The sequence below is a fragment of the Asterias amurensis genome, chromosome 7 (genome assembly GCF_032118995.1).
Source record: "Asterias amurensis chromosome 7, ASM3211899v1".
In the NCBI taxonomy this organism is placed as follows: domain Eukaryota; kingdom Metazoa; phylum Echinodermata; class Asteroidea; order Forcipulatida; family Asteriidae; genus Asterias; species Asterias amurensis.
The window spans coordinates 22266886-22293668 of NC_092654.1; the positions used below are offsets into that span (position 1 = coordinate 22266886).

At 40.0% G+C, this 26783-nt stretch overlaps 2 protein-coding genes across 4 annotated transcripts; both read right to left on the reverse strand.

Moving 5' to 3' along the window:
• Window positions 1–8: 8 nt before the first annotated feature.
• LOC139939310 (uncharacterized) lies at window positions 9–7795 on the reverse strand. 3 transcript variants are annotated; one of them, XM_071935085.1, is made up of 3 exons: window positions 7712–7795; window positions 4045–6324; window positions 9–2924 (listed from the first exon to the last, which is right to left on the reverse strand). In XM_071935085.1, exons 2-3 carry the CDS (start codon window positions 6275–6277, stop codon window positions 2629–2631), a joined length of 2529 nt encoding a protein of 842 aa, XP_071791186.1. In that variant the 5' UTR covers window positions 6278–6324; window positions 7712–7795; the 3' UTR covers window positions 9–2628. The 3 variants fall into 3 exon arrangements, with proteins under 3 accessions (XP_071791186.1, XP_071791187.1, XP_071791188.1); XM_071935086.1 differs by having other exon boundaries at window positions 7722–7761; XM_071935087.1 differs by lacking the exon at window positions 7712–7795 and adding an exon at window positions 7321–7368.
• A 358-nt stretch (window positions 7796–8153) lies between these two features.
• On the reverse strand, window positions 8154–26659 carry LOC139939352 (uncharacterized). The gene is made up of 19 exons (XM_071935159.1): window positions 26360–26659; window positions 25406–25654; window positions 23863–23976; window positions 21312–21434; window positions 19670–19792; window positions 18546–18788; window positions 17952–18215; window positions 16898–17164; window positions 16186–16449; window positions 15541–15639; window positions 15283–15375; window positions 14747–14845; window positions 13871–13924; window positions 13217–13344; window positions 12557–12621; window positions 11963–12141; window positions 11260–11443; window positions 9781–9984; window positions 8154–9434 (listed from the first exon to the last, which is right to left on the reverse strand). The coding sequence occupies exons 1-19, from the start codon at window positions 26427–26429 to the stop codon at window positions 9056–9058; spliced, it is 3201 nt and encodes a 1066-aa protein (XP_071791260.1). The 5' UTR covers window positions 26430–26659; the 3' UTR covers window positions 8154–9055.
• Between the last annotated feature and the right edge of the window lie 124 nt (window positions 26660–26783).

Sequence of the window (26783 nt, forward strand, 5' to 3'; positions counted from 1 at the left end):
GTCACACCATTTATTTTATTTTATTGTGCCTGTCTTAAATTCATTCACTACAACTGGTGTAAGTTTCAAACCACACAACTTTCATGTTAAAAATAAAACACAAATTATTAATCAACTTCCAACCTGTACCAAATCAAATTCTGTCATTTTATATAAACGTCTGCACATTATGCTAATGGTACAAAGGAATGTGTATCAGTGGAATGCTTTTTAGAACAAATAATTAATAAGAAAATAAAAAACTTTAAGCAGGTAATAATAGCATAAATTAATTAAAAGCAGTAGCATAAATTGCAGCAAAAATATTTCTCTAGAAAAAGAAAAGACCTTTTTTCAAGACATGATGTGAATGTTTCAGTCTGGTATACACAAACCCTTTATTGCGGATGCAGGTCCAAGTAGAAGCATGATTACATGAAAGTTTACTTGAAAGTTTACTTGAAAGTTTACTTGAAAGTTTACTTGAAAGTTTACTTGAAAGTTTAATGTTGTGATATATATAGACTATTTGCATAGACAACTTCACAAATATTAAGAATGTGTTTGTTAGCCATGGACTGAAGTGCTCGCTGGTCTAGTTGGTGACAAATTTAATCGCTAAACTAAGACCACAACACAGCTTAGTCCATGTTTCACACATACAATGACATTACAATCTCAACAGCACCCTGACTTTGTTTAAAGATATTATAGACCTATCATTGGCTGAAACTTGTGCCATGGAGTGGTTAATTCTCAACCAATATTATTGACAATTTTTGTTTAAGCACAAAGGTAGGAAACCAGTCAAGGGCAGTGTAGATAAAATCGTATTTTGGTTGGAAACCAATTTCTCCTTTGCAAGATTTGTCTTAGCAACTTTTTAACTGCTAAAAAGCTTATGTAAATTGCCCCTGTTGGTCGGTTGCTAAGTTATTTCAAAAATTACAGGGGGGAGGGGGGGAAGGTGGGGGTTGTAACTTTTAGCTTTCTATCAAATAATCAAATAAAACACTTATTTAACAGGTAATAAAATTGTTCTGGTCAGAAAAATGTATAAACTAAAATATATTGGCTCTCAGGGCAACTTAAAAACAATTATTTGGCAATATTGTTGTAAACTAAACAACAAGATATTCAGAGTTCCCATTTGCTGTTTTTGTGTTCAATAAGTCATTTCTAGCAAACTAAATAATTTAATTAATGCTGAAACATGAACTTATTTCATATAAAAAACTCTCATAAATAGAATGTTCCTATTTATATAAATATCGTTGGTACTTTTAGTATTTCTTTCAGTAGTATTTCTTTTAAAGACACTGGACACTATTGGTAATTGTCAAAGACTAGCCTTCACAGTTGGTGTATCTCATTCTCAACATATGCATAAAACAACTAACCTGTGAAAATTTGAGATCAGTCGGTCATCAAAGTTGCGAGATAATAATAAAAGAAGAAAACACCCTTGTCACACGAAGTTGTGTGCTTTCAGATGCTTGAATTCGAGACCTCAAGTTCTAAATCTGAGGTCTTGAAATCAAATTCGTGGAAAATTACTTCTTTTTCGAAAACTATGGCACTTCAGAGGGAGCTGTTTCTCACAATGTTTTATACCATCAACCTCTCCCCATTACTCGTCACCAAGAAAGGTTTTATGCTAATAATTTTTTCAGTAATTACCAATAGTGTCCACTGCCTTTAAGTATGACAAGAAAACAGCTTTAAGTGTTTGACACTTAAATCAGGCAAGGGCTGACCAACATGTGCAAATTTTGGGCTCTTTAATTAGTCCAAGTATAAAAGTATAACTTTTTAAATAAAAATCAGCCTATTAAATGGAGGGACTATCATGCCTGTTTAAAATAACACAAATTAAAACAAAAAGAAGATCTCCATTTTCTTTTTGTTCACTGCAGGAAAAAACTTTCGGTGTGATAAAATAAAATATGTAAACAATTAATGAAATGATAAACAAAAACTAGACACTGCATTGATTTTTGGAAAAGCAAAATAATTAAGCCCAACATCTAGTTTTCTAAATATTGATAAAAGAAACACAGTGTATAGCTGATGCTTGTCAAATATTGTGTTCAAAATATTATTTTATACCTGTTTTGAAACTTTGAATAATGTAAGAGGCAGCATGGCAGTATTTCAGACAGAAATATTTCTTAGAGTAAAATAGTCAAGTTTATAAAAAAGAGAAAACAGGGAATTAAAAAATAGTTTTTCAGATATTTTTTAAACATGAGTCTATAACCACTAAAATGGTGGTATCTCCCAGCATCACTTGCTTGAAACCTGCTGTCACATCCCTAAGCAAGGATGGATTCAAAGTTTTTCATATATAGTTCTTAAATATCAATTAATCAATCAATTGACGATCGATTGATCGATTGATTTTCTTTATGAAAATAATGTGACTGTTTTGCTGTTTTCTAGACAAGCAGACACTATAATAGGCAGCTGAAACTTTCACATGTGACTTTTATTGTATCTCTCTTGATAATAAAAAAAACAAACAATCGATGACCCTACTATTAAATAAAAGTCAAATATTCATCATCCATGAATATTTGGTTAACATTTCCATCGGAGGGGAATATGACACTGTTTTTGCCTGACCAGATCAAATAATCAGGCTTGGCATTATAATCGATGAGCCTGTGAATACACTTTGATCGTATTGACTTTACCGGCCACTACTGGCATCTCAATCAGCCTAAGGTACCTGACTAATTCCTCTCCATTGGCCGATCGCCCTCGCCTCCCTCTCCACTTCCGCAACGCCACCATGACCATCACATCAGGTGGGTCGTTCTTGTGGGCCTTCTCGATGACCGACATCTCATCTTTACTGAAATGGAAGACCCGCATGAGATCATGCAGCTCTCGCTGACGAACGTTGGCCGCTACACAACGGAACATTCTCTCAATCATTGCAACTGTAAAATCAAATTACAAAAATCATTTTAAAATGCAGACCCGATTCCTTCATGGAGGCAACGTTCATTGCCTTGATGCCCTTGAATTGCTCAAGTAGAAATTTACAATTTCCTCAAAGGGTGCCCAAGATCAGACCAAGGAGAAAAAACTTGGGTGCACTTGCCCTTCCAGAAACGAAGCAAACAGGCCTGAAATTGTATGAATATTTTGTATCTGTCAGGCCTGGAGACTCATTTTTGAGAGGGCAAGACAATTTTCAATTTGCAGAGGACACTTCCATTGGAAAATCAATAAGTGGATGGGAAGTATTTGAAGGGGCACCAAGGCCAGAATAGACACAAAGGCCATTGCCTTTGTGTAATCACTGTTGTTCCTGCTTCCGCCAGTAAAACCTAACAATAATGTTACGGACTGTGAGACTAGGGTTAAAGGCAGTGGACACTATTGGTGTTTTTTTCTTTCATTATTATCTCGCAACTTCAACGACCAATTGAGCTCAAATTTTCACAGGTTTGTTTTTTCATGCATATGTTGACATACACCAAATGAGAAGACTGGTCTTTGACAATTACCAATAGTGTCCACTGTCTTTAAATCTCTGTAAAGAGGGGCTCCAAAATCAAATGCAGTTTTGTGATGCACTCATTTTCAAACAGATGGAGGCCTTATGAAAGTGGGGAAAAAGTAAGAAGTCTATAGCCTCAGGATAAAATAGTATAAAATGTGATTTTATTTGGTACTCTTTCAGAGCAAAACTTGAATCACGATATCAAAAAACAAATTGATCTCCCATATGGAATTTCTGTGCCTGTCATCAGATCAAATCTTATACCAGTTAGAATGACTAAATCATCACAATTCATGAAAAAATTTGTAAATTCTCTGTACAAAGATGTACACAGACCTATCTTAAATTTTGACACCATTGAATTGACATCATTGCACTTGAAGGGTATATATCAAACACTGGGAATTCTATATACCATTTTAACTTGCGGTTTAGACACTTGTAATTTGTTCCCCATTTTCATCAGGACTCTACATGTATCTCTTCACAAAACTGAATTTGACCTTGGAGCTGCTCAGAAAGAAATACTTCTTTTACTTGAGACATCATACCTTCTCTTTCTTCTGCTACATGTAAGAATCTTGAGATAGGCTCCATCGCTCCACCATCACAAACATCACTCGGCGGGTGAGACAATGGATTTTCCTGCAACCTCAAATCGTTCAAGTTCTTCAAGCAATCAAACCCCAACGGAAGTCGCTGTAGTTTATTCCCCTCCAAGTGTAGAGCTTCAATGTGCTTGAGCTCACAGATGGAATCAGGAAGCTCGGCCAAACAGTTGTGCGTCACGTCTAAGTTCATGAGATTCTTCAGCTCGGAGATTGTGGAGGGTAGGCTTTCCAGAGAGTTATTAGAGACGTCAAGTTCTTCAAGTTGTTGGAGAACTTGAATAGTAGATGGTAGGTAAGTTATTTTGGTTCCCTCTGGTTGTGCAAAGCGTAGAACTCTCAGATTGGGGAGGCCACAAAGCTGAAGCGGAAACAGTCCGTAGCGATTGTTCGACAGGTTGAGCTCTTCTAACTGCTCCATTTTCTCCACATCGTCGGCCATGTCAATCAACTGGTTATTGGACATTAAAAGTTTATGGAGCCATGACAATGAGCACAGTTCCTCTGGGAAATTCTGGAAGTGGTTTTGGCTAAGATCAAGGTGAGAGAGATTCACGAGGTTGGAGATCTGGGCAGGAAGAGAGGAGAGCGAGTTTTTGGACATACTCAAGTGTTCCAACATCTGGACTTCGCAGAGTTCAACTGGGAAGTTCTCCAGCTTGTTCTCATTCAGCGTCAGCTGCCGGAGACTGAACAAATTCTCAACCTCTTGGGGAAGATTTGATAGTTTATTTTGGTCGAGGGTGAGAAGTTCAAGCTCTGCTAGGGAGCAAACTCCTGCTGGAATGTCCTCAAATTGATTGTTCTGGAGGAGAAGTTGGTTAAGATGCCTCAGGTTTGCGACCTCAACGGGGAGATCTGTTAGCCTGTTTCCTGAGAGATCAAGGACTACCAGGCTGTGAAGAAGGCACATATCATCGGGGATCTCCTCGAGGCAGTTCTGCCCAAGGTACAGCTCCGACAGGACGCTGAGGTGTTTAAATTCAGAGGGAATCTTCTTCAATCTGTTGGAATCTAAACCGAGAATCTCCAACTCAGACAAGTGTTGGATGGCTTTGGGAATTTCAACCAACTGATTGCTGTTTAGTCCGAGTATCCTAAGTTTGTCAAGATGTTTGATTTCCTTGGATATCTCCGTGATGAGATTGTGCGAGACGTTCAGCTCCTGAAGCTCAGGGAGCCAGTAAACTTGCACAGGAAGGATCCTCAATAAGTTTTTCTCAAGATGAAGTTCTCGAAGATTGTAGAAATACTCAACATCAGATGGGATCGACTGCATGTAATTTCCACACATGCTGAGCTGGACTAACTGATCCAGCAAGCATATTTGCTTGGGAAATCTTCTGAAATTGTTGTTGTTCAATCCAAGAATGCGCAGAAAGTTTAACTGGTTGAATTTCAGTGGAAGTGCCTCGAGCTTGTTCTGGTTGAGATTTACGACAGTGAGTTCAGACAAATAACAAAACTCATCCGGTAACTGAACCACCTGGTTGTCATTCATGTGAAACTGTCGGAGTTTTCTCAAACCTACAATGTCGCTTGGCAAATCTTGAATGTCATTGCCACTCAGATCAAGGATGTCCAAGCTCGGCAGGTGGCAAATCTCGACTGGAAAGCTTGTCAGTCCACATCCCTGAAGAACAAGCGCTTCTAAGCAGGTCATCTGCTGAACTTGTGGCGGAATATCGCTAAGTTGGTTGTTGTTCAACAGCAAACAGTGAATATAATCAAGCTCAAACGTCTTAAGAGGGATTCCGGTCATGGCCTGGTCACTTAAATCTAAGCAGTACTTTCCATTTGGACTCAAGAAGACCTGAGTATTCAGATCTTCCATTGAGGCACTCTCAAGTACTGCTCGAAGTAGATTTAAATTACCCTGCTTCATGTCTTGTTGAGCCGTCGTCTCTGATGTTGAATCAGGAGTTTCTCTCCATGAGACCTTCTCCGTATTAAGCGAGGCATGTTTTGGAGTCTCACTCTGCCGTTGGTTTTCTTCTTGAGTGATAAACGCGTCTTTCTCTTCAACAGGACTATCCTCATCTCTTTTCTCAGCACTTTGGATATTTTTGGAGTCTCCATCTTGTGTGATCTCTGGTGTAATTTCTTGATCTTCTCCTTCATTGTCAGGACTCGTTTGGAACTTAACAGTTGTTTCTTGCTGAGTAGAGGCATCCATCCTACCCAAATTACCCTTCAATTTTATTTGTTAAAGTTGTAGATCATCTGCAAAAAAAAAAGTATTTGATTATAAAGATAAATTTTAAACCTGATTTTTTTTCTTTGGCCCTTTGGTCCATTACCAATTTAATTAGTTTGTCCCCTAGACTAAAGTTTTTATTCAAAAATAAGATCCCATTGTGTACTTTGCTTCTACTGTAAATGTTACAAAATAATCCACTTTACTTGGGCTTGATTGTTTTGCTGTTGTTGCTGTTTTTGTGTGTGTTTTTTATATGAAAACTAAAACAAAATGTTTTATCGGCGCTGTATTATTGAAAAATAATTTAACAAAAAAGAAGATGCATTTTTATACTAGAGCCCAAGGAAGAAAACTTCTCACTCGTTTCATGACACAACCATCATTTTGCTATGATTTTCAGGGAACCAAGCAACAAAAAATGCCTCATGTTTACTTTTTTAAAAGGCACTTCCGGCAGCTGGGTGCCAAGAAAATCATAGCAAAATTACTTTGGGTCATTGAGGTCTCCTGGGGCTCTAGTTCGAAAATTCAAATGAACGTTTTTTTTTTACATGTGAGTAGGCCTACCGGTACAGTACAGAGCCTCAGTTAAAGGCAGTGGACACTATTGGTTATAGTTACTCAAAATAATTATCATCATAAAACCGTTCTTGATTACAAGTAATGGGGAGAGGTTGATAGTATAAAACATTGTGAGAAACAGCTCCCTATGAAGTGACGTAGTTTTCGAGAAAGAAGTAATTTTCCATGAATTTGATTTCGAGACCTCAAGTTTAGAATTTGAGGTCTCGAAATCAAGCATCAGAAAGCACACAACTTCGTGTGACATGGGTGTTTTTTCTTTCATTATTATCTCGCAACTTCGACGACCAATTGAGCTCAAATTTTCACAGGTTTGTTATTTTATGCATATGTTGAGATACACCAACTGTGAAGACTAATCTTTGACAATTACCAAAAGTGTCCACTGTCTTTAAACAACAGCACTAGAAAACACTAAACTGTCACTGTGCATTTACCTTGGATCAAGGTTTTAGTTATGTGAACATCATACATAGAGATAGACCCAAAAGCCAATGACTGATGGGGCGCTAGATTCCTTTTTCCGAAATTTTGACATTATCAGTCACTGGGTCTAACATAGAGTACAGTCATTCATGAATACACAAATTGTTCCTATTATGTCTCCGCCATTTTTTATTTGTTTTCACATAAACAAACACATGACAGATGAAAACAGCAGGACAGAATGTTTACAAATTGCAATCAGATTGATTCAGTATTCATTAAACTGATCGGATTCAATTTTCAATTCATGTTATCGTTATTTATTCACCTAACCTTTGCTTCGAAAGACCATTGTGTACAAAAATCTCATACAAATACTTAAATTGAGTGAGCGGTACTCACGTTTACTCACCCATGTTCAACTTCGTTCGTCATTCGCCGTTTTCGTTTTGATGTAACCGGGCAACTGTGCCGAGAGGGTCAAAGTTTAACTGCGACAGGTGTAGAGGTCTAGTCAACGACTCAAATCGACCCGTTCTCCAGTACGCAAGATACGGTGCCGATAACCGGACTAAAATAAGATAATTGATTGGCCGATTTAACAGCGCCCTCAAGTGCTTTTATATGTTTTGACATCAAAAATAGAGGGCGTGGTTGGGTACAGAAACGGATATTTTAAGAAGGGTACTTTATTTCATTTGTTTTAAATTGTTATGTTGGTCCCTTATTTTTACCCCGTAAACTCCACAAGATCAGTGGCAGTCTGAGATGTGAGAACTTCAACAATTTCCCAACAGAAAACTGGTAAACAAAACTACAAAAACAGTGACTTGAGTTGCTCATTATGTTTTCTCGGTGAGTTGTTTATTTACTTCATAATAAAAAAGCGATGAAGGGAAACCTGACAACAACGGGGCATTGTATAGTATCTATAAACGGCTCCTATTTTTATATTAATGAGAGATCTATATAATTGTTTGTGTTCGTTAGGACTGAAAGGTTTTGCTTCAACTAGGTCTATGCATAATGTTTAACGAACTACATATAAAAGCAGTTATTGAAACTATTACAGTAATTTGTGTGGGAAGTCGTGACAGATCTTCTATTACCTAAACTCCACCCACTCCCCCACCTTAAAGCACATGTGTAACGCTGGTGTCTATCCACAATTCATGTGACTCAATGCATGTATATAAATATCAAACCTTTAAAAGTTTTAGCTCAATCGGTCATTGGAGTCAGGAGAGAAAAATGGGGGTACTTTGTACTGTTTTCAAACATTTAGCTTTGGACTTGCAAACCAATACGTACTTAATAAACTAAATATAATTTGTTTTACTCATTTCTCAAAACCTACTGCTTTTCAGTCAAATAATTCAAAGGAAGTTTTCTGCCATGACACATTAATTTGTGTACTCTTATCAATGTTAAACATACCCTTTGGTTCTACAAAATGGCAAATCTAGTGATACGTTCGTTTAGTCAAGGTAATTATTAGTAAAGCTATTACAAAGGAACAATTACAACATACATTTATCACAACACATTATTTGCAGACTGGTCTCACAAAGCAATAATAAAGAAGAACATTTTTAGAAAACATTACATCTACTCATTGCGCCTAAATAATGTATAGCCTATTGTTTCAAATCTCTATCCAAAAATGAATTGATTCTTTTTACAATCAAGTTCCGTATTATTCCCCCCCCCCCCCTGTATCGTTTGTTTTCTCATTGTTAATAATTTCTAGTCATCGGTTCCACTGACCATCCGAATAAGTTTCGTCTCCCCCTTCAATGGGTCTGCAAGGTTCCCCCAGAAGTACCAGTTCCTATGTTTCTTTACTGGGCCAACTTGAAGCTTCTCAAAGCTCATGTTGGTCTGCTCGTCGGTGACGATGTCGGTTGGTTCCTGGGCCGTCTCGTCAGCTACCTCCACGGCGGACTCTGACCAGAAGATCTCGGTCTTGAGTTTGTTCGCGTAGCCGCCTTTCTTACCGTAGATGTAAGAGTACGGGTAGAGGTGAGTGGTATCCGGGGAGTTGGTTGATCCGTACATGGGGCTGCTAGGGAATATATCCCCGTCAACCATGTACAACTGGCCCCTTACCCCATCGTCTGAAGCACTGGAGAAGAACGAATAAAATAGGTTCTGTTTTAAAATTTTCCATGATGATGAATTATGTGAGTTTATCACACAAAATTGAGACTGGGACATATAAATTTCGGTTTGGAATTAATCTGCCATGTCAATTGCTCACGGAAACTGAAGGCTAAACAAACATTTACTTTAATGTCATACAAAAAGAATAATCTGACATCGTGACATCACACCTCCCTTTCTCCGTTTTAATTGAATCCATGATGAGTGCAAATTAATGTTTTGCCCACGGAAACTGAAGGAAAAAGTAAATTTAACAAAGTTAACACTAATCATAATGTTTTGACAAGTCTGGTATCTTGACGTCATACCTTCCTTTGTCTTGTCCATCTCCTCCATTCACCAGCTTATACTTGTTGATTTCTTCTCTACGTTGAATCAAGCAAACCACCAAGATGATAATCAGTAGAAGTATCGTAGTGCCTCCAATCCCGCAACCAACGTAGAACCCAATGAGGTGGACTCGTAGCTGACAGTGACTGCCTAGATAGAGTATCTCTGGCGATTGAGGACAACTGTGTGGGGAGTAAAGACGGAATGTATAAAAACAAGACATTTCAACCAAGGGTTTATAACTTATTGGCTATAAAAAACATAGTTGTGCCGGTGTTGCATGCAATTATGTCCTCTATGCAATACTATCCGGAGGACATTCGGAAGACATTATTGCATATGCAATAATGTCCGCCGGACGGTTATGCATATGCAATCGTGTCCGCCCGGACGCTTCTGCATAATGCAATTGTGTCCGCCCGGACACATTTGCATATGCAGTTGTGTCCGCCCCCGTGCAAAACCGTCCTTGCAGTAAATTAAACGCCCTTGGTCGACGGAACACGTTCGCCATTTTGTTGTTGACACGTTTCTTTGTTAAGTGCATGTCATGAATGACATGGGAAATGTTCGGCCGTTGAGTATTCGCTGCAATCATAAAATAAGTGAATAAAAAATTATTCATGCTGCATCCAGTACGTAGATTCTGTGCATGCACGCTCATGTACAGTCATGTACATGTCCACCGGACGGTTTTTGCATAGCCCCGGACACGATTGCATATGCAAAAGTGTCCGGAGCGGACAGTATTGCATGGCGGACACAATTGCATCTGACACCGGTACCAAAATATGCATACAGTATAAAATGGAGTGCAGTAATAACATTGTACTATACTTAGCATAATGTCCGCCGGCTCCAAGACGTTGGGACTGAGGCCGATGCCCCCCCCCCCCCCACACTACCCCGCACTAAGTTACTAGAGCTGAATTAAGGACATCCAGTAATATTTTGAAGTTTCCTATAAAGTCGGTGTTTTTCTGGCTAAGGGGTTTAAGCTAAAGTGTGGTGGGACAACGTTTACTCGATGCCGAGGTGAAATGAGGCAGAGGCAGACCCGAAGGACCCGACGTTATCCGCCGTGAGCGGCATCGCCGCTACCGGGGTACCCGTCTTTGAGCAAACCCATTCTAGCATACGGTTCAAGAGGTTTAGTTCTAGGACAAAACTATCATTACTTGAGTTATTTGTTTATTAAGATCAATCGCATATTCTTGTATTGTTTGTAACAACATTACATCACTCGGTCGTGTTTCTTTTGTAGTTGCATTTGCTCACTTAAATCTGCTCAGTGTGTGGTGGACCTTGTGACACTCACTGTACGTTTTAACTGAACATAACACAGTTCTTTGTTTTAGTAAAAAGTAACATTAAGGATGTCTGATTGTCCCCCTAAATAACATTCGAAAGGTTAACCACAATTGAAGAAATTTGATTTAGTTTGTAATTATACCAACCTGCATAATATTTCGTCACTGTCTGGTTCCTGATAGCACGTCCCTTCCCCACAGTAATCAGCTGCGGCTTTGCAGCGTGACTGACATACGTAGTAGCACCAGGTTTCCTGACTATTATGCATCTCCACAAGGTCAAGTCCTATGGGACATTGTGGTTTATCGGTGTTGCACATGTATGTCTTATCTAAAATGACAATTTGAAACTTAACAATAAAGAGAATTTGTAGTGTGCCTATCATGACAAAATGGATGGCAACGACAACAACATGATGACAATAAGGCAATGGTAGTACGGCAATATCACAATAAGGTAATGGAACTGCACTTATCAACTGCGACAATGACACGATGACAATGAAAACTACCAAGTCAATGTCACAGTCCATAGCACTGCTTTTGTGTCCTCTCTAAACACACACCTTCCTTTAATAACAACAATAATGTTGAACATTTCTAGTGCGCCATGTATGTCAAGTCCTGGCTAAAAAAACTCTGCTAAATACACAAGACAACAAACACTTTATGAGCAAAATTCAAAGATTTTACTCAAGGTTGTCCCATTATTTTTAGTTTTTATTTTAGTTTTGAGCAACTATAGTATGATTCAGCGATCATCACATCCGACATTTATCGGGGGTTCTGTGACTGGTCTCCACCAGTCACATCCAGAAAACCATTTCAATAAAGTCTGATTTGTGATTACCAGTTGGTGTTGAACAGTTTCGACACTCCGTCGGTATTTGTAGAGCCCCAAGCCAACCCGACTGCACGGCCTTCCATACGGTCTTCTCGTAGATACCAACGGCGGAGAGGGCCCGGGCTGACGGGGTCATCTTCCCGTAGTCGTAGACCACCTCGTGGGGCACAATCACACTACCGGGCCTTGGTAACAAAATTGAAGACACACGAAAAGTTTTCAAACTACCCTTGGTAGCAAAACTCAGTGCAACAACATAAACAAGAGCTTTATGCGAAGCTGCTCTTTACAACATTTTCCTATAGAAAAGCTCACACTAAAACATTTTTGAAAGGACGCGACTGATCGGTCATCATTCAAACGCCATCTTTAGCCTGTGTCACCCCCCCTTTAAAACAAACTTTTCTAATAGCGTTCTATTTTGAATTATCCAATATTTCCCTTTGACACCGGCGCCTGTATGGGGGTATAGTTACTGTGAGCAGCAAACATTGTTAATCAAACTAATTTCACACACAAATATAAATAATGATACACAAGAAAATTTGTATTTGTAAAAAAGGAAAAACAGCATTAATAAAAATTGACCCTCTAACTTACTTGAGATCGTCCTGATTGATTTCAACGCGGTCAAAACCTGATAGAAAAGAGTACTCCGTTTCTACCTATGTGGGAAAAACATGGGAAAATATTTCCAGTAAGATCATCGGATTTACTTAACGTACACGCCATTTTGTATAATATCCACTCAATTGTTAGCGTTTACTTTTGTTGAATATTATTAGGCCTACTGTAAATGTTCCACCTTCTCTTAAAGTCACTTGGAAGTGGTATTTTGTCAAAATAAAGCTTTTGTCACTTAAATGTGTGTTTTGATGAGTAGAATATGAAAAACAGTTAACTAAGGTTCTAAAAATTTAGTTTCCATTTTATTAACAAATTTAAAATTGCAAACTGACCCCATTTTTAATTGTTTTGCTGCCTCTGCGGTAGTTCTGAAAATTGACAACTCAACGTAATAAATGTTATAGAAATGGATTATTCACGGGAAAACAAAAAAAAATTAAAATTTCGATCAGAGGAAATACATCCCCTGATCTAGTTTGTGTTTGTCACTGAGATTCACAGCGACACGTCTCGTTTCATTTACAACAATCTACCATAGCTTACGTCAAGATTAAATTTACTGGAAAAAAAATGAACTATTTTAAAGTAATTAGCTTCACTACTTTCTTTGCCAATTTCTTTTTATACATTTACCGCTTGTCTGAATTCAGTGACGAGGTGCAAACACACATCAGAGTTCTTATTGACGGTTGTTTCACATGTTTTATTCTCAATAACTGGAGAAATGACGGCTATTTCAATTGATATCCTTTTCTCAATTACTGAAAAAGAAAAGTACACAAAAGAACAATGCAAGTTAACTGTTGTGTAAGCCGAAAGTGTTCAATGGACGAGTTTTCTTGCGATTTTGAAAGCCGTATCCGAATATGCGGCTACAGCTACGGCTAAGAAGGTTGCATATGAGGTTATAATGGGCGTCCTATACAAACTCAACGGTAGACATGTCTTAACGGATGACATGTCTCATTGGTAAACCTGTCTTAACAGACGACATGTCCCAACGGTAGACCTGTCCTTAACGGACGACATGTCTCAACGGTAGACCTGTCCTTATAACGGACGACATGTCTCAACGGTAGACCTGTCCTTAACGGACGACATGTCTCAACGGCAGACCCGTCTTAACGGACGACATGTCCCAACGGTAGACCTGTCCTTAAAGGACGACATGTCTCAAGTCAAGTTGCCCATTGGTCGACTTGTCCGACCTCCACTTTTTTTTTTTAAATGAATAGAACCGAAAAGTGCAATTGGAGATTTATTGATGGTTATAAATGATTGACTCACCGACTCCATCGGGTGGATCTGGATACTCGTCACTGGGAACGCAACTCGTAGTCTCTGTTTACAAAATAAGGACACAGAAGTTATTGTAGCCAGTTAACCTTCATAAGACAAGTTTAACATTGATAGTGAAACTTGAGAAGTTCATGGTTAAAGTCACCTGGAACTGGAAGTGGTATTTTGTCAAAATAAAGCTTTTGTCACACACATATATGTGTTTTGATGAGTGGAATGTGAATAAACAGTTAACTAAGGTTCTAGTAGTTTTGCTGCATCCAGCAGCGATACACTTGGTCGGCATTACCGGGAAAATGCAAGAAAATAACTTGTTTCGAAAAGTACAAGCTCACGACTTGGACTTGCATTTACTTTGCACGTGTGTTTACTCTACGCATCAAGGCAAAGTCTGCCTCGATTGACGTCGCAAAAGGGGAAGGCGGAGTCAACCCCCAAACAACTTTGTTTATTTTTCAAACATATGAATCGTTACAAACAATCACTAAAAAAATTGTTTTATTGTTACTAAACATATACTTTTATGTTTGAAAAAAATAAAAATTAAAGTCAAATAAGCAATTTTGCACATTGAATGATCTAGGCTGCCGTAAAATCAACTCGTCACTAGGGACACAACTCACAGACTATGTTTACACAAGAACAAAGAGAAGTATTCAGTAATCAACTTCTTACCGAAAAATCAACATTGATAGTGAAACTTGAGAAGTTTTAGGTTAAAGTAAAAGCAATTTTGCATATTAGATGATCTAGGCTGCCGTAAAATCAATAACTTTTCATGTTGAAGGATTGCAAACACTACCACGTTTACGATAAGTAAGTTCCGATTCAGTCATCCTTAGTGTTTGTTCTAAAGTGTGGTACCTGAGCAATATCTCCCTGTCCAGCCATCTGCGCAATCGCAAGAGCACGTGTCTCCCTCCAAGGTTCCCCCATTCAGACATACATCTCCACTTTGACAAACTAAAAAAAAGAAAATCAACAAAGTTATCCATTTACACTTGTTTTCTAGCCATAAGCAAAGAGAGCAATAAGGTAAGTGTTCAGAATAGTCTAATTTAGGCATACAAATTAAAGAAAGGATGAACCAGTTTGGAGGCCAATTCGATAAGCCGAGGATTGCTGCAGACACAGGACAAACGGACACACATAGGACGTAACGAATCATGATTATGTGCCTTGCCTAAGCTGTACATGGAAATAAAGCTATGCTTATATCTAGAGATTTAGTGGCTCGTTTAAAGAAAGCTTTAAGACAGCCAAAGGCTGGTTTGAATCTTCGTCTATATCTTTCCACAAGCGATGACCATTTACAATCAACGGTATGTTCTTCTTGGACGAACGAAGTTGGAAACATGAGCATTGTGAAGTTTATTTGGTCAATGGTTTAATGGTGTCACCTGAACACAGTAAACCGGTGTAGAGGTTTGGGCAGTCACATCCACACGTCACGGCATTCTGGTACGATCCGCCATTTTGACAAGGTTGGCAATCTGATTAACACAATAATGTACACAAATTTATTTCCTCATATTACCAGTTATTAGTTTGAATTTGAAAGAGTAATTAACAAAATAACGATGGAATGCAATGTTGAATGATATTCATTTCCTATTGCAATGATTAGTTATTTTAACATTAGCACGACACAACTTCACCTGTACAGTTGTTTCCAGCGTAAGGCGGTGGGCAATCACAGCTGCATGACTTGTAAGAAAACTTCCCACCATTTTGGCACATGAATATGACCGGGCATCCTGAAGATAAAATGGATCGAATTTAAGCATATAACTATTAGCACGGTTCAAACATAGGTTTCATAGAAGCAAAACATTAGTATGGAACTGAGTTGTAGATTATCGTGCAAGTATCAGACGGTTTGAACAATGGTTCATTTTAGTTGATTCAAAGGTTTCAAAATGAGCAAAACTTTCACTTTCGTCTCCGCTCCATGCAACTCGACTTTTTTTGCTGAAGAACTATATTATCACCACCTTCAATTAAGAACCAGTCAAAACAACTTCACATCACAGGGCCAAAAGCTACATATCCGCGAACAGTAAATTCGTCTCCATTGTGTCCAAGGGCTTCTGAAGGGCTTCTGAGCGTACAACGATGAAATTGAGGTGATATCGCATTATTTCGTCTTGCATTTTGCCACACTTTTGTGATAATGTTTATTGACAAGTGCTGCTTTAAAAACTATGAACAATTTATTAAAAAAAACACCTTTGTTTATTATCTCTAAACCTTTATAAAATTAATATTTGATTCTTCATTTGATAATCAAAACATTATCCAACCTGTAACGTTAGTGCTGAATTCACAACTTCCCTCGTTGCCACTTTTATCAGAGGCTGTGCAAGTTATTGTCGTCACACCCACTGAAAAGTTGTCTCCACTCTGAACGACGTCGCCTCTGTCATTTCTACACGTTACGTCCGAAACACCGTCGACTACATCGATACATGACGGGACTGGGGACCAGTCTATGGTCGCATACGTCATGCCTTTGGGTGCCTCTGCTTTCAGATCTTTCGAGCACGTCATGATTGGAGCTTCGTTGTCTGTATTGAAAGTATATAGTTTTTTTTATGAATTAATCTTTTATAGTGTTGAACTTGTATGGGTAAAAACCAAAACGAATTATGGTGAACTTCTTCCAGCGAGTAAAGCTATATTCTAATCCTTTAAAATAATAACTATGGACACCAAAGAGTTCACTGTTTAAGTTTGGATTTATACAAACAAATTTACCCAAACCAAATACTGCCCTGTGTCCACCATGCCTCAAAATGGCTTGCTTAGTTTTTAATCCGGTGTAGAGAGATATTCTGTCCCCCGGAGATTCGCTCTCCAACCCATGTAAATTTCCCACATGACACCATCTCATACACTGCCTTTGCTCTAATTAGCTTTCAGCACGGAGCTTTATAGACTAAACCCGTGGTAGACCCATAGACAAAACCAATATTCAAAACAGTCGAATGAATAAACATAAGCTCTATGACGTACCGACGACTGTGATGACGAAACTGCAATCTCCCTCATTACCACTTGAATCAGATGCCGAACACGTGGTCACAGAATCACCAACAGAGTATCGGTTCCCTGACTCAACCTTGTCTCCGGCTTGATTGACACAGGTTACATCACGTACAGCACCATCGACGACATCTTGGGCCGACGGTAACGGGGACCAGTCTACTGTTGCATCCGCCATTCCGGACTCTACATTTTGTCTGCGATTAGTTGGGCAGGTTACGATGGGGCCTTCGTTATCTAAAACACAATGGTATTTCACATTGAAGCAAATGACTGACGACACTAAGGGGTTTTGTCCTCGGGTGGGGCGCTTTGGGCTTTAAGATGCGTTTGTTATATGAAAGTGAAAGTGGTTGGAAAATACTTTTAAAACGTAGAATGTATTGATTCACATTAGTATCCCTTGAGTGTGTGTGGTTTTCCTTTTACATCCTGAACTTTTTTGCAGTTGAGTGCAGTATTCCTTGGGTGTACGATGGCTCTTTTTCGAAATTACGGCTTCGGCTCCAGATTCGTCTCAGGCTAGCTGGCCTGCGGTTGTTTTGGACAATAACAATTAAGCATGCTTTGCGTACGTGCTCAGGGCTTCAGACGAGAGAGCGGAGCCTGAAGTAGAACCCAAAGCCGAAGCCGTGGATTCGAAAAGGGATGAAACCAAACTTGCCACTAGTCAATGCGACGTTCATTGACTCTTTGCATGCTGTGGCTCAATCTGCTCCGTTCTATCAATTGTTTCACATAGACCTTATCGCAAATACCAATGCGCAAGCGCAGACTGTTGAATGAGGTGCATTGTGGGATATATATGAATCAAATTTGTAATCAGCTAGACCACAATGCACCTAATTCCAAGCTTTACGCGCGCGCCCCAGTATTTGCGAAAAGGTCTATGTCAGCTTTACGAAACAGTGGGGGTAGAAATCATGTTGAGCGCGGTGTTTGAATACAATATGACGTCATAATGACGATGACGTCATAACGACGAAGAGGTCAAAACGTCACCAATACTTTTTGTTTCAAATACCTGTGACTGTGATGACAAATTCACAACTGTTTTCATTCCCGCTGCTATCCGAAGCTGAGCACGTGACATCTGTCGTCCCTGGTTGAAATCTGTCTCCAGTCTGCACAACTTGGTCGTCTTCATTATAGCATCTGACTTTGACAACACCTTCAGCAGCGTCAACAGCTAATGGAGGCGGGGACCAGTCCACAGCAGCGTCTGGCATTCCTGGGTCCACATTCGCATTGGTGGTATCGGGACACGTCACAAGTGGGCTTTCTAAATCTAGAAAGATAAAATGTAAGAATTGAAGCATTGCTTTGTGTATAAACTGAAAACCTTATTAGTAAATAGCTATTATGAATTGTCTTTATGCTTAGAACTTCAAGGTCATTAATGGCAGTTCCATAATTAATTTTCAAGTGAATCAAAAATGCGTATTTGCCAAACAAATACTTCAAATACTGTTGACCAATAACCCAAATTTTACCAGGAGCTCCAAAACTTATGCAAAGCAGTTTTACTAAGTCTATACAAATTGCACTGAATGACTGTTGATTTGTTTTTCGTTTATATCTAGTTACAACGGTTTTGTAAAAACAACAACAACTATACCTTGAACAGTGACAACAAATACACAGTCTGAAACATTGTTGAAGCCGTCAAAGACACTACACGTAACTTCTGTCCGGCCGATATAGAACGAGCTACCAGAAGAAGGATAGCATAAAACAGGCGGAGAGCTGACGGTGTTATCTGTTGCTATTGGATCTTCCCATTTAATTGCTAGACTACTGCTGTTTACTGTCGTTTCGGTGATATTACCCTGGCAAGTGACGAATATCGGAGGGACGTAATCTGACATCAATAAATAAAAGTACATACTTTAGACAAATGGAAAAGCAACCAAACACCCCCTCAAACACTCTGTGCTACATATGCTCTGTGGACCTTCCCTCTGCCTTGGATCGGACGAGTTGGTCTATACACAGCGTTTATAACCGTTTGTTATAAAATGCATTATGGTTAGACAGATGTAAAAGTAGAAAACAATGATCCACACAAATATGGCTCAAAATTGCGTGGTTTTCCTTTTACCTCGTCGACAAACACGGTCGGCCATTTATGGGAGTCAATTTTTTGACTCCCACAAATGGCCGACCGTGTTAGTTCGCAAAGTAAAACGAAAACCACGCAATTTCGAGCCATATTTGTGTGGATCATTATATTCTACTTTTACAACATCTATCTAACCATATGCATTTTATAATAAACGGTTACAAACGCTTTTCAAAGACCAACTCGACCGATCCAAGGCAACGTGTTCATTCAATAAATTTCATGTGGAGATCTTTAATTTTCAATTTTATGTTTTGTTTGTCCTTGGTCGCCATAAAATGAGCCCACATTAACTCTCTGGATTTATTATTATTTTATCGACACTTCGTGTGCATGCAACGCTCGAACGCACAACCTTTACGGATCCGGTTTGCGGGGTCCTACTATTGTTCTTCTGTTATTCCCTTAACGTATAAAGATTTATCTTGTGGGGTACATTGTTCCATTATGCAAACGGCCCTTACGGAAGCCCACTCCAAACAAACATAAAGTTTGAATTTAAGGGATAAAAGTAAACAGCAGTGAGGGCTGGTAAATGTGTATGGAAATGAAAATGCGAAATGTTCGGTGGTCTTTGCTGTTTGATGAAACCACGGAGCTATAAAAAGGATGTCACAAACCGATTGTGCATGACAACCCGTGCCATTCAACTCTACACAAGCAGGGTGGGCCGCGTTCATCTCCCAAACAAGCTTGGCAGTGTTGTGGTTTACCCTCATACTCGCACGTACTACCGTGATCAACTGCAAGAAAAATACACAATTAAAATAATAAAGACAGTTTACTTTGGATCAAAACAATTAAGACTCGAGACGTTTGGAAGCGTTTATTGTGGGCTTGGACTCAACTCTTGCGGCTGAGTCCAATCTAGGACTTGAACCTTTGGAATGTTTCATGAACACGTCGAACCCAAACAACGTCCATCCATCACTTCAATTCACTTCAAATCAATTCTATTCAATAAGAAATTTATTTCATATTGACATCCTCAATGACAGTGAATACAGTTTGTACAAGGACAACTTCCTTTGTTGGTCGATTAGAGAGAGGGTTTTTAAACCCATTATCGCACAATGGTTGTTAGATTAAATTGTCCACCCCTTCAGAGCCCAGCTGCTTCATTGCTTCATACTTACCAGCATCACGGGCAACAGGTCTTGGCCCCTTTCATTAAACCACACTTACCACTTAGCATCAAGGGCAACAGGTCTTGGCACCTTCATAATGCCACACTTTATACCAGCATGACGGGCCAGTCTTAGCCCCTGCATGACTCCACGATGACCAGCATGATGGGCCGCTCTTGGGCCCTGCACGACTCTACACTGACCAGCATGATGGGCCGGTCTTGGGCCCTGCACGACTCTACACTGACCAGCATGATGGGCCGGTCTTGGGCCCTACAAGACTCCACACTAACCAGCATGATGGGCCGGTCTTGGGCCCTACAAGACTCCACACTGACCAGCATGATGGGCCGGTCTTAGCCCTACAAGACTCCACACTGACCAGCATGATGGGCCGGTCTTAGCCCTAGAAGATTCCACACTGACCAGCATGATGGGCCGGCCTTAGCCCTACAAGATTCCACACTGACCAGCATGATGGGCCGGTCTTAGCCCTAGATGATTCCACACTGACCAGCACGATGGGCCGGTATTAGTCCTACAAGATTCCACACTGACCAGCACGATGGGCCGGTATTAGCACTACAAGATTCCACACTGACCAGCATGATGGGCCGGCCTTAGCCCTACAAGACTCCACACTGACCAGCATGATGGGCTGGTCTTGGGCCCTATAAAGACTCCACACTGACCAGCATGATGGGCCGGTCTTAGCCCTACAAGACTCCACACTGACCAGCATGATGGGCCGGTCTTAGCCCTAGAAGATTCCACACTGACCAGCATGATGGGCCGGCCTTAGCCCTACAAGATTCCACACTGACCAGCACGATGGGCCGGTCTTAGCCCTAGATGATTCCACACTGACCAGCACGATGGGCCGGTATTAGTCCTACAAGATTCCACACTGACCAGCACGATGGGCCGGTATTAGCACTACAAGATTCCACACTGACCAGCATGATGGGCCGGCCTTAGCCCTACAAGACTCCACACTGACCAGCATGATGGGCTGGTCTTGGGCCCTATAAAGACTCCACACTGACCAGCATGATGGGCCGGTCTTAGCCCTACAAGACTCCACACTGACCAGCATGATGGGCCGGTCTTGGGCCCTACAAGACTCCACACTTACCAGCATCACAGGCAGGTCCTTTCCATCCCGTCTCGCAGCCACAAGAAGACCCGGGTCCAACGCAACTCTCTCCGCAGTATGCTGACGGAGTACTAGAGTCCGTACAACCTGTGCCATCTTCAACTGCAAAATAAAGAATTAACACTTCCCATTGACTTCATTCGAAGTAGAGTCACTTGACCATGTCACCGTAAAGGCGCTGGACACTATTGGTAACTACTCAAATTGTTAGCATACAAACTTACTCGGTAATGGGCAGGGAGAGCTGTTGATAACACATTATGAGAAACGGCTCCCTCTGAAGTAAAAGTTTTTGAGAAAGAGGTAATTTCTCACTCAAATATTTTTTTATTATGCATTTTAAAGCACAAAAAGTAATGCAACAATGGTTTTTCTTTCTTTCATTATTGTCTTGCAAATTCGATGACCAATTGAGCCAACATTTCCAAAGGTTTGTTATTTTGCATATGTTGGCATTAAATACACCAAGTGAGAATACTGGTCTTTGACAATTACCAAACGTGTTCAGTGCCTTTAAGTTGTTCACTACGTCCAATTACAGCAATCCCGAGAGCTGGTTGCTTATTCACGTGAAAAGGAATAACATTGTGAACATGAAGCTGGTTACTTATTCACGGCGTGTAAAAACAAAAAACATTCTTGGGATTTCTTCTCATCTTCTACCTTACAGCGCTTGAAACAATTATAATAGTTCTCTCCTCCTTTTTCAGGATGTGTACATAAACATTTCCACTAGAAACTAGCAAAATTATTTATAAAAAAATCCGTCTTTCAGTTTGCAGTGAAGAAGGAAACGAAAATGCGACTGTCCAATGTCCATAAGCAAATGCAGCCCCAAGAACGTGTTTTAACAAACTGATTGCCAAAGTTTTGACGTTTTTTATATACCATTTGCATTTCATTATAGACCTTATAGACCTTATCGCAAATACCAATGCGCAAGCGCAGACTGTTGAATGAGGTGCATTGTGGGATAGATATGAATCAAATTTTGCTACCAGCTAGACCACAATAGACCTTTTCGCAAATACTGAGGCGCGCGCGTAAAGCTTGGAATTAGGTGCATTGTGGTCTAGCTGGTTACAAATTTGATTCATATCTATCCAACAATGCACCTCATTTAACAGTCTGCGCTTGCGCATTGGTATTTGCGATAAGGTCTATAGACTTTATCGCAAATACCAATGCGCAAGCGCAGACTGTTGAATGAGGTGCATTGTGGGATATATATGCATCAAATTTGTAATCAGCTAGACCACAATGCACCTAATTCCAAGCTTTACGCGCGCGCCCCAGTATTTGCGAAAAGGTCATAGACCTTTTCGCAAATACTGGGGCGCGCGCGTAAAGCTTGGAATTAGGTGCATTGTGGTCTAGCTGGTAGCAAAATTTGATGCATATCTATCCCACAATGCACCTCATTCAACAGTCTGCGCTTGCGCATTGGTATTTGCGATAAAGTCTATAGACCTTTTCGCAAATACTGGGGCGCGCGCGTAAAGCTTGGAATTAGGTGCATTGTGGTCTAGCTGATTACAAATTTGATTCATATATATCCCACAATGCACCTCATTCAACAGTCTGCGCTTGCGCATTGGTATTTGCGATAAGGTCTATAGACCTTATCGCAAATACCAATGCGCAAGCGCAGACTGTTGAATGAGGTGCATTGTGGGATAGATATGCATCAAATTTTGCTACCAGCTAGACCACAATGCACCTAATTCCAAGCTTTACGCGCGCGCCCCGGTATTTGCGAAAAGGTCTATAGACCTTTTCGCAAATACTGGGGCGCGCGCGTAAAGCTTGGAATTAGGTGCATTGTGGTCTAGCTGGTAGCAAAATTTGATTCATATCTATCCCAAAATGCACCTCATTCAACAGTCTGCGCTTGCGCATTGGTATTTGTGATAAGGTCTATGCACATGAAGTCATTTCAGTAGGGCGCCCTCACCTATAGGTCAAAAGGAGGTTGTTCATTTGGCCAGTCCTGTGCGCCGCGCGTACAAATCTGTGCGTTTCGATTGTTTCGTCACCGTTTTTCCCACTAAGATGACCGCTGGATGACGTCAATGCATGAGGTCTATTGACCCCTTGCACGCGCGTCACACGCGGCGACTGATGCCATGCTCACCGTGTTGGTGGTCAGTAGGTTTACGTGTAAACGTCGCGTCGCCTAAAATGCGCACTTCTCTGAACATAGAGCAAGGATGCTCTAAATAACACACGTTGACATTGACCACCAAAATGGCGCATCCAAGATTATTCTGATGATGACGTCAGGTGAAATGGGTCAATAGGTAAGTGTAATTCATTCATGGGATGGAAAACATCTCGTTTGAGAAACTTAGCAACAAAAATACGACACTCAAGTTTAATTTTTTCAATATAGCAATTTTATTACTTGTGACTCTGCTGGGGCAAAACGTTTTACTTTGTGTGCCTAGACAAACGTAGCTAAGCCTCTTTGACCTTCGTCCGGGCACACGAAGAAAACATATTGTCCCAGTCGTGGGGAGACGAGGCTTACCTGTGCATGTGACGCCAGTAAAGCCATGTCTACACAAGCAAACATTTTTATCATCAGGAGCACAAAGACAGTTTGGGGTAGAAGGATTTCCTCTGGTGCAATTTAATCCATGACCTGATATAAAAAATATACCCAAATATTAAAAGGTAATATTTTATGGCACAACTTCTCTTCCTGTATTATTTTTGTGGTTTAAATCACAAACCAGACCCGATAAAAACATTTTACCGTAACTATGCTGTACAGAAGTTCTTAAAGGGATACCTTTGGTAATTATACTCAAAATAATTGTCAGCATAAAAACTTACTTGGTAACAAGCAATGGAGAGCTGTTGATAGTAAAAAAAACATATTTTGTGAGAAACGGCTCCCTCTGGAGTAACGTAGTTTTCGAGAAATAAGTAATTTTCCACTAAAATATTTGAGTTTGATTTCGAGACCTCAGAATTAGATCTGGAGGTCCCGAAATCAAGCATCTGAAAGCACACAACTTCGTGTGACAAGGGTGTTTTTTTCTTCCATAATTATCTCGCATCTTCGACGACCAATTGAGTTCAAATTTTCACAGGTTTGTTGTTTTGTGCATAATACTGTCTTGACACATGCATCTTAGATTCTAATTCAAAAGGTGTCTATCCCAAATGATTTACTTGTAATTCAAAAATCACATCCGAGCTCGAAATCACATCCTGGTTAATGTGCCTATTATCAAAATCACATCCACTGCTAGCGGCATTACTTAAAAATTATGTTGAGATACGCCAAGAGTGAGAAGACTGGTCTTTGACAATTACCAATAGTGTCATTTAAACAGCTGCTTAAAACCATTGGACCCCTTCGGTAAACAGTATTGTCCAAGGCCCACACTTCGTGTATGACAACTTCTATATCAAATAACAAACCTGTGAAGATTTAGGCTCAATCGGTCATCGGAGTCGTGAGAAAGTAACGGGAAAACCCATTCTTGTATCCGCGCGTTTCGCCGTGTCATGACAGCAAAATAAATCTGTAATTCTCGCTATCGAGAATTGATATTGTTTTACTGTTTTCTCAAAATATAAAGCATTTCATGGAATAATATTTCAAGAGAAGTTTTTCACCACTACCTTCTGTAAACCCTGTAAGTTATTTGTAAATCTGTGAACTTTTATTTTGTTGTCTGTACCAAAAGGGTCCAATGGCTTTAACTCGAATGGACAAATTTACGGGAATGCTATTCAAACTTGTTTATAATGTTTGTGTTTCTCATCTAATGTGATTTTGATAATATTTTGTACATGTCTGAATGTTTTGTAATGATCGATGAACAAATTAAGCCCCAACCGCAAGGTTTTGAAAAAACTAAAAACATTTGCCGTTTACGGCGTGCGTCAAAATGACAACACCTGATGTCAATTGTGTGATGCTGCTTTGTTTGATATATCTAGATGCTGCAACAAAGCGTCTACACAAAACGGAGCTACCACTAGACGCAACATGAGTGGTGACGTAACAGGACTTTTAGCGAATCTTTCTGAAAAGCATTATCAAAGTATTAACTTACCAAATTTGACCAGGAACGAACACGAAGTTACAAGTGAAGTATTTGCACCATCCGTAGCGTTACATGTAACGAGAGTCACACCCAGAGGAAACGTGTGGCCAGTCGGCTCGTGATCGCATGACACCATGGCCGGCTTTCCGGTAGAATCAGGGTTGCCTGTCGGGGGAGTGAAGCCGACCGTGAGAGACGTTTTACCCGAGGCTGGTGCTTGGATGAGGTCGTGTGGACACGGAGTGTCGAACGTTGGTTCTGTTGGGAGGAGATTCAACCACGGGCGTTATAAACGTTGAGCCCTAGACAGTCCCTAAAAACACACAGTGATATCATACGGCTCAATGACGAAGCCATGCGGTGATCGGAAAGCTCTGTCCTGGAAAACTCTGTATTAGAGACTGATAGAATATTCAACGTTCGCTCATACTGTTCCTGTGTACAGTTTATATTTATCAAACTGCCTTCCAAAACGACTGGCTGGTACAATTTACAATGTATTTTTAAATCTGACAGTACCCTTATAAGATTCAAGTCATTTTGCAAGATCCTATACCCATCCGCTTCAATCTTTTGTCGTTGTCAACAAATCAGGAAGAACTTAGAACACGCACTAAGCGCCCCACAATGTCATTCCTGCCTAATGCTTGCCACCTATTCAACTCCAAATTCAAAAGTCCGATGCTTTTTGTTCCTTGTCTATTTTTCCTGGTTTGCTGGCATCACTGACACTTTTTGCATCCTTTGTACTTGTGGTTTGATTGTGTTCACATATTATTAGCGTTAACGTACTAGGAAATCGTTTTTGGAAATCATCGAGAAGAATATGATTACATAATCACTGCAATTATTGGGGCTGAACACTCAACCACAAGAGGGTGAGCCCAATGGGTTTTACCGCGAAAGCATTCTACGTGTTATAAAAATTTCAAACTTATCAAGAATTGTACAGAATGAACTTACCCTGGCCAAGGACGAACTCTGTCGAGCACGTAACGCACAACGTCAGTATAACCAAAAAGGAGACACCCATCTTAATTATGCGTAAAGTCGGAAAGAAACAAAACTGGTTTCTTTCAAATCGTTTCAAGAGAGAAAACAACTTGCGTTGTGTGGCGATCGATCAGTTGGTATTTTGCTTCTCTTTAGAATGTTCACGCAAACTTTATTTCAAAAGTGTACAATTTGTCACACCACACAAGCTAAAAAGTCATCGTAAATGATGAGCCTTTAGATCGGCCTTGCGCGTTGAAGACTGTGATAGGCAAACGATCTTTTTCCAAAATTGTTGAATTGCCTGACTATTTATTCCTTTGGTTTTAGAAGCCAGATGCCTCGCACTCGATTGCATCTAAAACACGCCCACCACTAAACTTGCTATCTGGTA